General features: G+C 43.5%; 1 protein-coding gene across 8 annotated transcripts in view; it reads right to left on the bottom strand.

Annotated features, from left to right (window-relative positions):
• Window positions 1–12,951, bottom strand: part of wu:fj29h11 (uncharacterized) — a 44,136-nt gene that overhangs the window by 10,469 nt on the left and 20,716 nt on the right. For all 8 annotated transcript variants that reach the window (XM_064323007.1, XM_064323010.1, XM_064323003.1 and 5 more), the window contains 16 exons: window positions 12,317–12,461; window positions 12,043–12,155; window positions 11,153–11,306; window positions 10,794–11,042; window positions 10,230–10,424; window positions 8,657–8,835; window positions 8,013–8,199; window positions 7,356–7,498; window positions 5,599–5,783; window positions 3,697–3,959; window positions 3,199–3,418; window positions 2,212–2,392; window positions 1,930–2,056; window positions 1,709–1,786; window positions 1,276–1,458; window positions 599–873 (listed from right to left, as the gene is read on the bottom strand). In XM_064323007.1, coding sequence (XP_064179077.1) covers window positions 599–873; window positions 1,276–1,458; window positions 1,709–1,786; window positions 1,930–2,056; window positions 2,212–2,392; window positions 3,199–3,418; window positions 3,697–3,959; window positions 5,599–5,783; window positions 7,356–7,498; window positions 8,013–8,199; window positions 8,657–8,835; window positions 10,230–10,424; window positions 10,794–11,042; window positions 11,153–11,306; window positions 12,043–12,155; window positions 12,317–12,461 — 2,877 coding nt within the window. The remainder of the gene's footprint in view (window positions 1–598; window positions 874–1,275; window positions 1,459–1,708; window positions 1,787–1,929; window positions 2,057–2,211; window positions 2,393–3,198; window positions 3,419–3,696; window positions 3,960–5,598; window positions 5,784–7,355; window positions 7,499–8,012; window positions 8,200–8,656; window positions 8,836–10,229; window positions 10,425–10,793; window positions 11,043–11,152; window positions 11,307–12,042; window positions 12,156–12,316; window positions 12,462–12,951) is intronic.

Genomic DNA, 12,951 nt, shown 5'->3' with positions numbered 1-12,951 from the left:
AAGACTTCCATACACAACACTGGAACACTCTGTATCCACTGGGTAGAGAAGTTCATCAGAGTTCATGAAAGAATTCCAAAAGTCAACGAATACCTAGTGACTTCTAGAATACCTAACCCTTTCTCACATTGCAACCTTTTCCATCAAACTGTGTACAGTGGTTTACACTGCCAAGTCATCAGAGGATATGAGGAAAGGTGGATAATTGACAATATTGAAAAGTGTGACCTGAAAGTCCAAATGTAGTGTACTCATTTCCTTTCACATTTTGTCCCATGATATAAAAAAGTCATTGTTATTTTTCAGCTCATCATGATTAGTATTCAATACTACATTTGTTCCCATGAGGACCAAACACCCACAATGCTACAGATGACAAACTACATCCAATTCATATCCTTTCACTTTCCTGTTGTAACACTGATAGTATCAATTAAAAACTAACTGCAACCTGGACACAGTATTCCATAATGAAACTGGCTCGACCCCACCAACCATTTTACCATAATGACTTCAGACACCTGAGACACCAGCACTGTTAGTCTGACATGTCAGGCTCTGTCAGAGATTGAGCATCTGAAAGACAACCACACAGTACCTGGCCAAAAGACAGCGACTTAACCAGCTGGGCAATGTGGTTCTCCTTCAGCTCATTGTAGATGTAGCCCAATTCCTCATGGTGGCAGAGGAATTTCTGGACGTAGGGAACCACCTTATGGAAGAGAGCCTGTAAGGGTTGGCATGGTCTGTAGTTCTCTGTCAGGGCCTCCGTAGTGACGCACTGTGAGAGCGTCTTCACCTCGCAGATCTTCAGAAACAGGTCCCTGTCACTCTCGTTGAATGCCACCTGTTTCTCGCCCATCATCCTCTTCCCTGGCAACACAGTCACAAAGGTCCATCAAGCCCCATCTGTATTTCAAAACTTTCCAAGACATGCCACCTGTCCAACTGCTTGCAAAGGGCACAACACGTTCACACAATAAACAAGGCCCAAAAGTACCCAATTCAACCATCATTTTATAAAGTGGCTTCTTTAATTTTGAAGTCTCTCAAGACTGAACATCTTGCTGTGTGTGCTGAGGACAGCTGCAGAGGTCAGCAATGCTACTGTAAATGGGTCATATCTGTATCAATAGTAGCTTTCATTGTACACAAAAACTGGGCCAATCAAAAACATACATTAAACCTGTATAATCTAAAAAATAAAACTGACGCAAAAGTGAACAGTTCTTGAGCTTTTAGTCTTAAGCTTAGTGTTCCTGAATATGGGGTTACCTGGGTTGAAGTTAGACTTGTGCAATGGTCTCTGGGCAGCTTTTGGTAGGTTGAGCAAACAAACTTCTCTGTGTGGTTTGAAGATGTTCTCCAGGTTCTTGTCGTCAGGAATTAGTGGCCGCAGAGACAAAGTTACCCAGCGGTTATCCATAGTGGGGAACACTTTCTTGTCAGTCAGCATAGCTGAAAAAATATAAACAATTCCTTTTTATTTCAGATACAGATGTACATGTAAAAATCAATATCTTCATATAAATCAATTTTTAAAAAGTTTTTTTTTTAAGTATATAGGCCAGACTAAAGAGATACTTCCATCCAAATATAAACACATTTAGAATAATTACAAAATTAGCTTCCCGGTAACTGCATAAACATGATTCCAAAACAGGAATAATATGTTTGCGTCATTGCAATATCGTTACCAGAAACTCACTCTTGAGAGTCTTGCAATAGTTGGGTATCAGCTGAGCATCTTGTTCCTGCGCTCCAGACTGGGTTTTGCATTTTTCAGCTAGTATGGAGAGAAAACAAATTTAACCTTCACAAGAATTTTAAAGGTTTTCAAGTTACAATCTTATCTTGAGCTTTGTTAGACAGTGAAGGGAAATGAAAAAGATGAACACTAAACCACAGTAATTAAATGGCCATTCCCACCTAGCTTTGCGTAAATGGCATTGACATCCTGTAGCAGTTCGGGATTGGGAAGAGACGATGAGGCACAAATGAGCTCCAGAAGGTCAACATACTGCTTCATAGATGGGTGTGGGTCCACACCCAAAATCTGCAAAGAAAACATACAGATCTTCAGACATGGGTGTGGACAGAGCTCATTGTTCTACTTTAGCAGTTTCCCTGAATGCCCACGAATGCAGGATAAGTGATAACAGAGAACAATAAAAACAATGGTATCACTCTGAAATAGAAAATGGGGTGCACCTTGAGGAAGAAATCCTTCATGTTCTCCAACTGGCTGTAGAAGGGGGCCAGAAGCTTGGGCTCCTGAACCTCACCGCCTGACTTGCGGACGAGATCCTTATACCTCATGAACATCCCTGTGGGGTCACTCCAGCACACCTCCTTCAGCATGTAGAACCTCCCGGAACACCACTGCTCTTTTCTGCAATGCAAGGCCCAGCCGTTAAGAGATGTCCCACATTCTGACACTTACCCTAAAACACGGGAACTGGCAACTCCGCTGCTATCATTACGAGGACCAATGCTATGCAAGCACTTTCGAATGGTCTAGAAAGCTTTTTCAACTGCCATAGCTCCTTACCATATTTATATAGTGGTTTGCATGAGGATTCAGACCCGAGCAAAGCTCTCACATTCCAGAGTTTGCAATCTGGATACTTTCTAAATAGGAACAAAGATTTCTGATGTACACAAACTACTCCACAAATGGACTGGTTTTTTTAAAATACATATTTAATTAGTAACTGTTTTATTTAATTATAAATAAAAATGGAGATGTCTAGACTGTGTACATATTCAGACCCTTTGCTATGGCAAAATTAGCAAATAATAATGCAATTCCAATTATTAATTGAATGGCCCCTGTGCCTATTTCCTAATAACTGCTTCTGAAAACGTATGCCCTCCTCCTGATCTGTGTATTTCTACAGCTTTAGACTTTGTGGACAGCTTTGTGGACAGCTCTGTGGATCAGATACATTCATTTCAATTTAAAAGTGCAAAGACATAAAGCTTTGAAGCACCAAAATATGAAAACTCTGCAAGGGTCCGAAACTTTTATTAGCAACAGCCATTAAAAAAAGATTTTTCTAAACTTCAATTCTACATTTCACTTAATCTGGATGTTATACCAAGTAGACAAAAATGTGAAAATTAGAACCACGTTAGGCCCTATGGATGACCACTTCCCCAATTACTCTTGAACGGTCGATCGGTGGTTCTGCAGACCTTTCAAACTCAATGAAGACAGCCGCAGTCAGCTGGAACAGATCCTTCAGCTTCACCGGACTGCAATCTCTGTACAGGTAGCTGTAGACGTTGTGCACGTGCTCCACGGTGGTGATGAAGTCCTTCCTGTCCTCTTTCGGGGGGCAGCTCTCTGACGCTTCTGTGCACCACGATTTCAAATGTGCAATCATCTCTTCCACAGTGATGGAGTGCTTCATTCCTGTCCGTGCACGGCATCAAAGGGAGATTAGAAGCTGCCTGGCGTAAGCTTGCTTAACATTTTTGCACCGAATAAATTCAAAGGGAATCCAAGGTTTCACTTCAGTGAAACTCTGGATTCCCTAAATTCAGTTCAGCAAAAGCTCTTGTCTGTCAGTTACAACCAATAAACCCTCCCTCTTCCCTATTCCAGTGATAAATTATTAAGCATGATGACTCCAAATGCTTTCCCTTACAGAAAAAAGTGGCTGCTTGACCACTTGCACTGAAACTTCTTACCCACAGTGTTGGAGAATTCGCTGGGGTCCATCTTGACATAACTGACATGGATTCCCAGCTGCTTGTAGAGTTCAGGAGAGTACAGGTGCACAGCACTGGGACGCAAGTACTCCACAGAGCTCTTGTCAAAATTCCCAGGCTCTATCCTCTCGGCGGGAACCCACGGGAGACTGGTCAGGAAGTGGAAGAATGACGATTTGGATATAAGATTCCGTCCCTCGCCGCCAAGCACCTGAGCATTCACGTACTGAGAATACCTGTCTCTGCAAAGAGAAAGAAAAACAGAGAATAACTGTGCCGCGCATTGACTTTCAGCAGTTTCACTATTGTTAATCGTGAACAGCATCAGCATCTTTAAGTAGGGAGATTTAGTTTTAAATACCTCCAATCGCACAGCAGTTTATTGCATACATGGATGTACAAAAAACAACTGGAGGCAGACATGTCCCACATCATTAATGCATTTTAATAAGGGATGCCGGATGGCGCATAATGTCCCGGGAACTGGTGTAACTGCCATCTTGCCAGAATTGGAAGCGTAACATGCCCAGTGTGGCCAAAGTGAAGCATCATGGTATAGCAGTGCACTGGCTACTATGTGTCAGTGCACTGCGGGGGTGCGCGTCTTAAATTGTGAGCCGGAGCTGCCAGAACAGGGCAAGCCTGTGACCCGCTCTACGAAATCACAGGCAGACAAATTAATTTAAGTAAACTGAATGTAAGCAAGAAACTGTTTTGACAAGTAGGATTTTCGCACAACTGCAGCATGTTAATATTGTTTTATGAAGAAATTCCCTGTGACATTGGTTTTATACTACGCTGACCGCACATCAATGAATGCAAAATTCAATTCAAATAAAGCTCCCCACATTTTCCTAAGAGAAGCACTCTTGCAACTCAGAGCACATAGCCATTTACGCAACTTTCTGACTGAAAAAAAAAAATCATTGGTTATCGTTGTAAAAGCTCCAGTAATTTATGATTGGGGAACTGTTCATATTTACAGATCAATAGCATTAATAAATACTGTATAATAAAAACGATCTTACTACATCAGCAAAATGCAAGATAAAGCATTAAATGTTTCTTCCATTTACACTATAATGATGCTTAACAATGATATATAGAACACAAAAAACACAGCCTAAGCAATTCTTGCATAGTTCATGATTGGGAAATTGTTCACATTTACAGATGAATAGCACTGTTAAACATAGTAGGTGGATAATAAAGGCAATTGTATTACATTATCAAAACGGGAGGTTAACACATAAATCAGAGAATTTATGTTGTTGCATAACAAAGATGTATGGGACAAGCCAACGTCAAAAGTTTCAACACAGCTAAGGCTCTGCTCCAGAATAAGTACAGTTAAATGCCCTATATACCCCAGTGTCACGCAAGTGAGCGTACTGAGCAAGCATCACAGCAGGAAAAGCCGGAGGGGGCACATGTAATGATGGAGGGAAGCATCTATTCAGAGAAAGGCTTGAGTGATATCCAGAACATCTCATCAACAGGGGCACAATACTAAATCAGCCCATTTGACTCCCTTCAATGCAACTGATGACATGGAGCTTGTGAGTGACTGTGTGTAGAGTATGGACCACTCCTAAAGAATAAACACAAACAATTCTCCTTCATTATCCTCAAGTCAATCCTTCGAAAATAATGCTGTCCAAGGCTACAGTTTGCTCCTGTGTAATAAAACATGTATGTGAATACCCTCAAATTAAATCTTGTAGAATGCTGTATCACTGTCCAAATACAGGCTGCACTGAATGTGGTACTTTCAGGGACAAATCTACGCCAAGATGTCTTAAGACGGCTCTGAATTTTACCTGGGGTGGGGGGTTGAGTGTTCTGTGCTTTATAACCGGTGTATTCCATTTCTAAACTTACCCAGTGACCCAGTTTTGGTCCAACAACTTCAGCAGCTCCAGCCTCTGCTCCCGTTTGAGCTGGTCAGGGAGCTGATCAGCAGTGACAAGCGAGCGGAATTCCTCGCACTCGTGATCCTCCACCACGTACAGGCCGTCCGCAGGGCGGGGCCACCGCGCGCAGTCCGCGGCCCAAGGGCTGGAGGCCTGGCGGGGAGAGCGGGAAGCGAGAGGCTCAGGGGGACGGACATTAGTCGCTCTGCTGCCTGAGGAACACGTGCACGCCTCCTCACGCAGTCCCAAACACACCAAAACATAGCGAGGGGTAGAGAGCCCAGACTCAAGGAGCCCAGTTCAAAAACGCGGTGCGGATATCATTCAAGGAACCCTGAAACGAATGTAATGTCTGATGGAATGCGCAGTAACCTCAGATATTTCTGCATCTTGTACAGCAGACAGGTTTAGCCTGCGGGTGAACTGCCTGGAGCAGGGGGCTGTCTATGAGCTGAAGAGGACATCGAAGGTATGGTCAGAGTAGCAACATTCACCCGATTCATGCACACACACACATACACGCACGCACACACGCACGCATACAGATTGTTTTGAATTCCTTTCTACTGATGCGAGTCCAAGTTCATCACAATCACAGGAAAGCTCTTGTCAAAACAGAGAACATTTTGTGTCCGATTCTTCGAAGATCTTTATCACTTTCCCCTCAGGGAAAAAACTGTGATAAATCACATGTACTTAGCAAACCAAGAAGTGCCCAAGAGGGAGAGAATATCCCTGGTTACACATAGGGCTGATCACCTACAGTGTACTGTGTGACAGCAAAGCAGATCTGGTTTCTGTAAGTCACTTTCACAATGGATTATCTGTAGTATCCACATCAAGTACAGTTAATGCTTGCTTCGTGACAGGCTTACAGTGTCTATGCAACCAGTCAATATTGTGCAATTACACTCATCTTTACTTCTCCTTTTATAGGGCCTAAAAATGCTCAGTCAACAGCTTCACTCTCCCTATAGCATCTGTAATACAGGATTCAGAAGCCATATGAAAGGGAACCCTAGTCTGTTTGGATTATTTTCTAGTATAGCTAAGATTAGCATGTGATTTGAGCGGCCATTGCCACGGGCGTAACATGATACGGTTCTTAAAACCTACACAGCAAGTACAATAGTAAGGCGAGAAACTGCAAAGCTTTGTTGAGTCTAGAAGAGTCCAGAATTCTGAATGGTGCATGTTCTTTTTAAATATTAAATTTAACTGAGAACTCATTTTACTGACTGGGCTTCAGCTGGGCTACAGTGACACTCTCCCCCCTGGAGGAGGGGGGGGGGGGTTTACAGGAGGTACCCAAAGGTCCCTAGCAGGAAGCTCTCTCCAGAGCCCAGCCCCTCAACCTTCATTAAAGCTCACTGTGGAGATGAAGCCTTAGCGGGCTACTGCATCTCCATCCCCACCCCCCACCCTGTGCCAGAGCTCCGCTAAGAACAAAAGAGCCAAACCGCTTGTTAGCATGCTTAATTGAACTGCCGTGTCCAGCACAAGAGAGCAGGGCGTTATGTAACGCTCGGCTGACCCACGCTCATCTTCCACCGTCCCGGACAGGCTGGCGCCTTCTCGCTCTCGAGCTCCCGCTCACGCTCACGCACGAGAAGCTCATCCACAGCTCTTTCTCTTTTAATTACCAGCCCTGGCGTTTCGCCGTTCACCAGAGACTGGGCGTGCATGACCGCGGCTACCGTGCGGACACGTGCTTGCGTCCCTTACCAGCTGTTCCGATGACATGGTGCGCTTCTCCTTTTTGAAGATGAGCAGGTCCTGCACTCCCAGGGCACTGAAGAACTCTCTCCAGCCCTGCGGGTCTCGGTGGGCTTTCAGATAGCAGGGGTCCAGCAGCACCCACTCCACACCTGCGACACACGGGATGGCCAGGAGACCCGGCCTGCTGAGGACACCTCTATTCTCCAGTACCAGGTCAACCATGCTAACACACTTTTCACACCACCCTTACATAACGCCCTGCATTCCTCCAAATTTCACGCTTTCTTTCTTTTTAATAGCAGGATGGAGGCTCTTGGGAGAAAACCCCTATCAGAAGTGAGGGACAACAATAAGCGTTTGTTTTCTAAAGGGCAATTGGGACAGGATGAAGGTTTCAGTAGGGAAAGTGACGCATGCCAGAGCCATTTAGACAAGTCACATGCATTTTTAACAAATCTCAGAACACAAAGTGTCTCACACTTCTTTTCTTTTTCAATTTACACATGTCTGTAGGACACATTTACACATGTCTCATAAACCATACGAAAATAGCAAAGCAAGTCCCTGCAAAATCAAAGGTGGGAGAATGAATAAAGATGCATTTGATCTGCTATTCAAGTGCCTCTATCTTGTTTTCAGGGCAAAAAAATAATCTCAGTTTACCTGGGAGCTTCTTAGGCAGGTCGATGTTGCCATAGTCCTTTGAAAACTGCACTTTGCTCTGACTGGGGCAGAGGAAACCTTTGTTGGTCAACACAGGAATTGCGGTGTTTAAGGTGTTGTAGTCCTGGTCACGAGAGTTCTGCTTGATGAACACCACATAGCTGATAATGATGTCATCTGGCCTCCTCTGTGGAAATACACATGTAATATGTTCAGGTATGACATCAAATTAAGGTACAATTTCACATTTAGCACTCACTCTTATCCTACTCCTAATTTACACAGATTATGTGTATACATACAGTCCATTTATAGAGCTGGATATTCACTGAAGAAATTCATGTCAAGTACCTCACTCAAGGGTGCAACAGCAGTGCCCCACCTGAGAATAAAACCTACAGCCTTGCAGTTACAAGCCCGATTCCCTAACCATTTGGTCCGCCCCTCAACTGAACTCACACCACTTAGTATAACAAATGTCTTCACAGTTATGTTGTAACATTCAGCGCACAAGTGTGCAGGAGAAGGCTGATTAAGGACATAAGGGCAGTGATCAACCCACAAGTAGTCACTGGGACAAAACAGCGCAGGTCACAGCCATCTTCGTTCGTCCCTATTAATGACCATAAACCCTGAGTAGTCACCTTCCAGTCTCCACTCTTCAGAGCAGGGTAGATGTGGTTGTGGAGGACTTCCTGTGGCTCCAGCTGGTGAACCTCCAGCCTCTTGAGTAGTTCCCTCACTTGAGAGTTCCCCAGGGGGTCCAGACACTCCAGCAGTCCGGGGGCCACAATGCTTAGGTCTTTGTACAGTGCCTCTATGCCTGGGAGTCAGACAAGGCAAAGGAGGTGAACAGCAGTAACCCTCTTCCCTCTCCCAGTATACACCTGCTGTGTCACCATTCTGCTGTTTAATTTAGAAGAACTCTGCTTTTAGTTAAAAGACAGCGCAAGTTAACTTTATGGAGCCAAGTCGCCAGTTATTTTCTATTCATCAATCAAATAATTTTCCACAGCTTTCTTAATGGTAGCAGACAAGGATTTACTCTCAATCCTCTTGAAGCTATGATCATAACTGCATGAAAGAAGGTTAATCACTGTGCAGATGCACAGAGTGAACAGAGGCGGTACGTAGAGCCGAAAGTGTTATTACTACTACAAACAACTTTGCTTTCATTAATAATGCAAAAATTCGCACAATGCAATAGATCATAGTCTGAAAATGAATTATTAATCTTAACTGCCAAAAACACTTTGCCATCTTCATGTGAAAGAGGATGATGCAAGGGAGTGACTTGTTCCATTACCACTCCCGTGGATTTAGCCATTAATAGCATGAAGCTCGCTGATGGCCCCATAAATAAAGTAAAGCATTCATAGTGGAGACAAACTATAGCAGGACCATCTGCTTGCAAAGAAAAGAGAAATGCTTTGTGTCACCCAGACAAGTGCTTTCATGTTCCAGCCTTATAGGGGCATAAGAATGCACAATGTGTAATGAAACGGTGTGAAATCATTCAATTTACTGCGTCATGTTTGATTTTGAAGGATCCGCAGCAAATCCTGACAAGTCACCACATGCATTGGTAAATCACTGCATGAAGAGCTACTTCCTATTGGCCGTGCATAGTTTATTTGGATTACTGTCCAGCTGTGCCCGTTTTGTCCACAGAAGCTGGAGTAGTTTGAAATAGCCTCCACAGAACTCCATCTCATCAATGCCTTTCACAAATGCAGCTAAAAATTCACGTCAACCTTCACCAACCTACTCATGTCGAGACTAAAGAAATAAAGCACCTTGTCACCCCTTTCTAGTCTTAAGTCATCTATTTGAGACCTGTGCCTTCTGGTGCTATTTCTAGCATTTCTATATATCTAGTCTCAAAGTACTGTTTAATTTGACTACAACCCATGCAGTCTGTCTGCAAAAGCAGTACATTAAGTGTGCTAATCTGAGAAAATGTCTGCGCAAAATTAAGCGGAGGTCTGCGGAGTGAAAAGAAGTAGCAGCTTGACATCGCATCAGAGGAGACCATGTGATTGTCTGTGCTCTAACACATTTACAGATTTGGCAACAGCAATGAGCACAAACACACACAAATTCGCCATTACAAATGAGGAGAAAACAGGAGTGAAATCTTTTTAAAATGAAGTTGCACAGTAAATGGGAGTAGCAGTGGAACCTGGAAGAAAGCTCTTAAACAAACCGTAAACATACCCGATTGTGACTTATTTTCATCTAAAAGTGGGAAGAAGATGCCCCCTTCGCTCAGGGCCACCTTGCGACCATCAGCCAAGGGGATGATGGGAATGTCTTTGAGTGCCTTCAAAATGGTGTCCGCCTCACTGTACTCCTGCTCTAGGGCACGGAAGTTACACACCAGCAGCTTGGCCACCTTCTTCAGACAGGAGTCTACAGAACACAACAATGCAGCCAGTAATTAGCACAAGGGACTAATCAACACTTTTGCAGCAAGAAGCATAATTTAATTAGAAAATATTCATTTTCCTACCCAGAAGCTGTGAAGCTATATTCATGTGCATGTGTATTACTTTTTTGTCTGAAAAATCATGACATCACCATGACACGTGGCAGCGACACCAAATTCCATTAAAAATATGTTCAGTTCAGACCTTTGTCCACAACCAAAGATCCCATTCAATTTATCTTCAATGACATTAATATCACAATTGATAGGCTCAGGTTTGATTGTGCTCATAATCACCATACTCCACCATTTCCTTCCTTGGTCACATAAGGAGGATGAAAACCGCACACTACCTGAGAGGTTGCCATCACTGTCGATGAGTTCCTTAGCCATGGCGCAGGTGACAACTGCCACATCTGCCGCCCTCAGCCGGTGTACCCCGAGAGCAGACACCAGAGAGGGGGGCAGGGCAGACTGCAGGGCGGGGTGCAGGTAGGACAGGTTCAGGTGTCTGTGGAGATGTTCCGGCCCAATCACTTCCTGGATGAGCGGGTCCTGTGACACGGCAATCTGCGAGGGCAGCTTGTACTCCACACTGCCATCTGCAAAGGGACAGGTCCGCAAGTGAACGTGCTGACGAGTGGTGAAAATGTTTTCAAGTATCCCATGAGGCACGGGACTTGCGTGGAGTGCTACTTTCTGGCAGGCTCACCTTCACGCTCCTTGGTGGGAAGGCAAGCTTTGCCTTTGAGTAGCTGTATGATCCGGCCAGCCACTGGGTTAAAGAAGTCCAGGATCTCATCAGGAAGTGGGATGAACTGCAGGAAGTGGCAAAGCCCTTGCAGACCAGAGAATTCTGGATGTTCCTGGAGCCAAGCAGAGAGAGCAAACCCCTTGATCAAATAACACTGTAGATTTCTTGCATCTTTAATTTATAAATGGTGCTCTACCTGCAGAAATGACTTCTGGAATGTATAATAAAATATAATGTTGGCATGGCATCCTTTTCATAGTGGCTAATGGAACACAACATAAAAGTCAATTGAAGCCCAATCTGAACATTATTTTAAACTGGAAGTGTGGTACTGTGGTATAATCCTGCCATATGCTATGCATGAAAACAAGGGCACTTGAGTCTTTTTACTCTCACTCCAAATTTCAGGATCACTTGTTTTTTTTCAATTTTGTTTTTACTAAGGCGTCTGTCATAAATATTTCCTTTTGAATAACAGGAGGCTTAACATTTTCTACCTCTCAAATATTATTAACCTTTTTTTGGAAAACATTTCCTGTTTCCAATGTCATTAAGGCTTTTATTATTTTCTATCAAGGCATACAGACATTTCCACTTTCATAAAATTATATTTTTTGAAGAATTTTTGATTACACCAAAATATTAAGAGTTGAAAATGTCAGCTAATAACACAACAAATGATTAAACCTGAAATAAAAAAGTTCCTGTCACAGTTGTGCAAAATTTTAAAAAGTAGTACATTATATGTTGATTTGCCTTTTGTTTCTTTGCACTTTTCTTTATGCATGAAGAGGGTAAAAGTCCATTGCATTCTTTGAACTGCCTTCACCTTTCATATTGTCACTTACTGCAAATGTGTCCATGGCGTGCAGGAAGAGCTGGGGGATTTCTGATCGAAGCCATTGGTTCCAGTAGCTGTCCCGGTCCACGTCTTCTCTGGATGAGGGGATGTCAAAGTCACCTTCAGGGGAAGCACAACAGCCACATCAGTGCTTAGGCACCTCCTAACAGCCTGCCTTCAATCTGCTTTGATGACATATATTTAATACAAAATACAAGCATGTGGTCAAGCGCTGTCAGATTGTTTTGGCGATTGACTTGGAGTCAAGTGAAGATCTTAACCTTGGATGATGAAGCGAAATCCAAAGCTCCGGAGAGGGAGGAAAGCAAAGACTGGCTGCTTCTCAGGCTGAATGTTCATCTCAGAGGTAGAGTCTGTGAGCTTGAAGGCCAGGGCCAGCTCAGTGGACTCCACTCCCTCTTTAATCTGGAGAGGAAGCAAGTTCACATTCTCAAAAATGACATCCGCATTGACAAACAGCACTGGAAATGGCCCTTTTTCATGCAGGAATACAAGTCAAGAAGAACAAACACAATGTGACATGGCAGCACAACAAACCTCCCCTGATCCTGATCTTAAATTGTTTAAGAGAGGTATGACCAGGGGTGTAGTGTAACAGCTGATGCTAATTGGACACAGCCATTTTACTCCTCTGGGGAGATTCAAGAAAATGTTAAGAAGAAGAGGGGGAAAAAACACTGAAAAATCTTATCGGTTACTTAGCAATTTAACTCAACCCCAAGTCTACTTTTGTGTGCTTCTGCAGTGCCTGATAATGCTTGGAGCGGAGGAAATTAATTCACTATACCTTGTTAATAAGGCAGTTTTCATAAAGTTTAAATGAGATCAGGGTAAAAAGGGGCCTTTGTTCTGACGGATGCTAGCAGTGGAACACTTACATAACCCAAAAACAAAC

Source organism: Anguilla rostrata, chromosome 2, assembly GCF_018555375.3.
Source record: "Anguilla rostrata isolate EN2019 chromosome 2, ASM1855537v3, whole genome shotgun sequence".
Taxonomy (NCBI): domain Eukaryota; kingdom Metazoa; phylum Chordata; class Actinopteri; order Anguilliformes; family Anguillidae; genus Anguilla; species Anguilla rostrata.
This window is presented reverse-complemented; position numbering and strand designations above follow the sequence as displayed.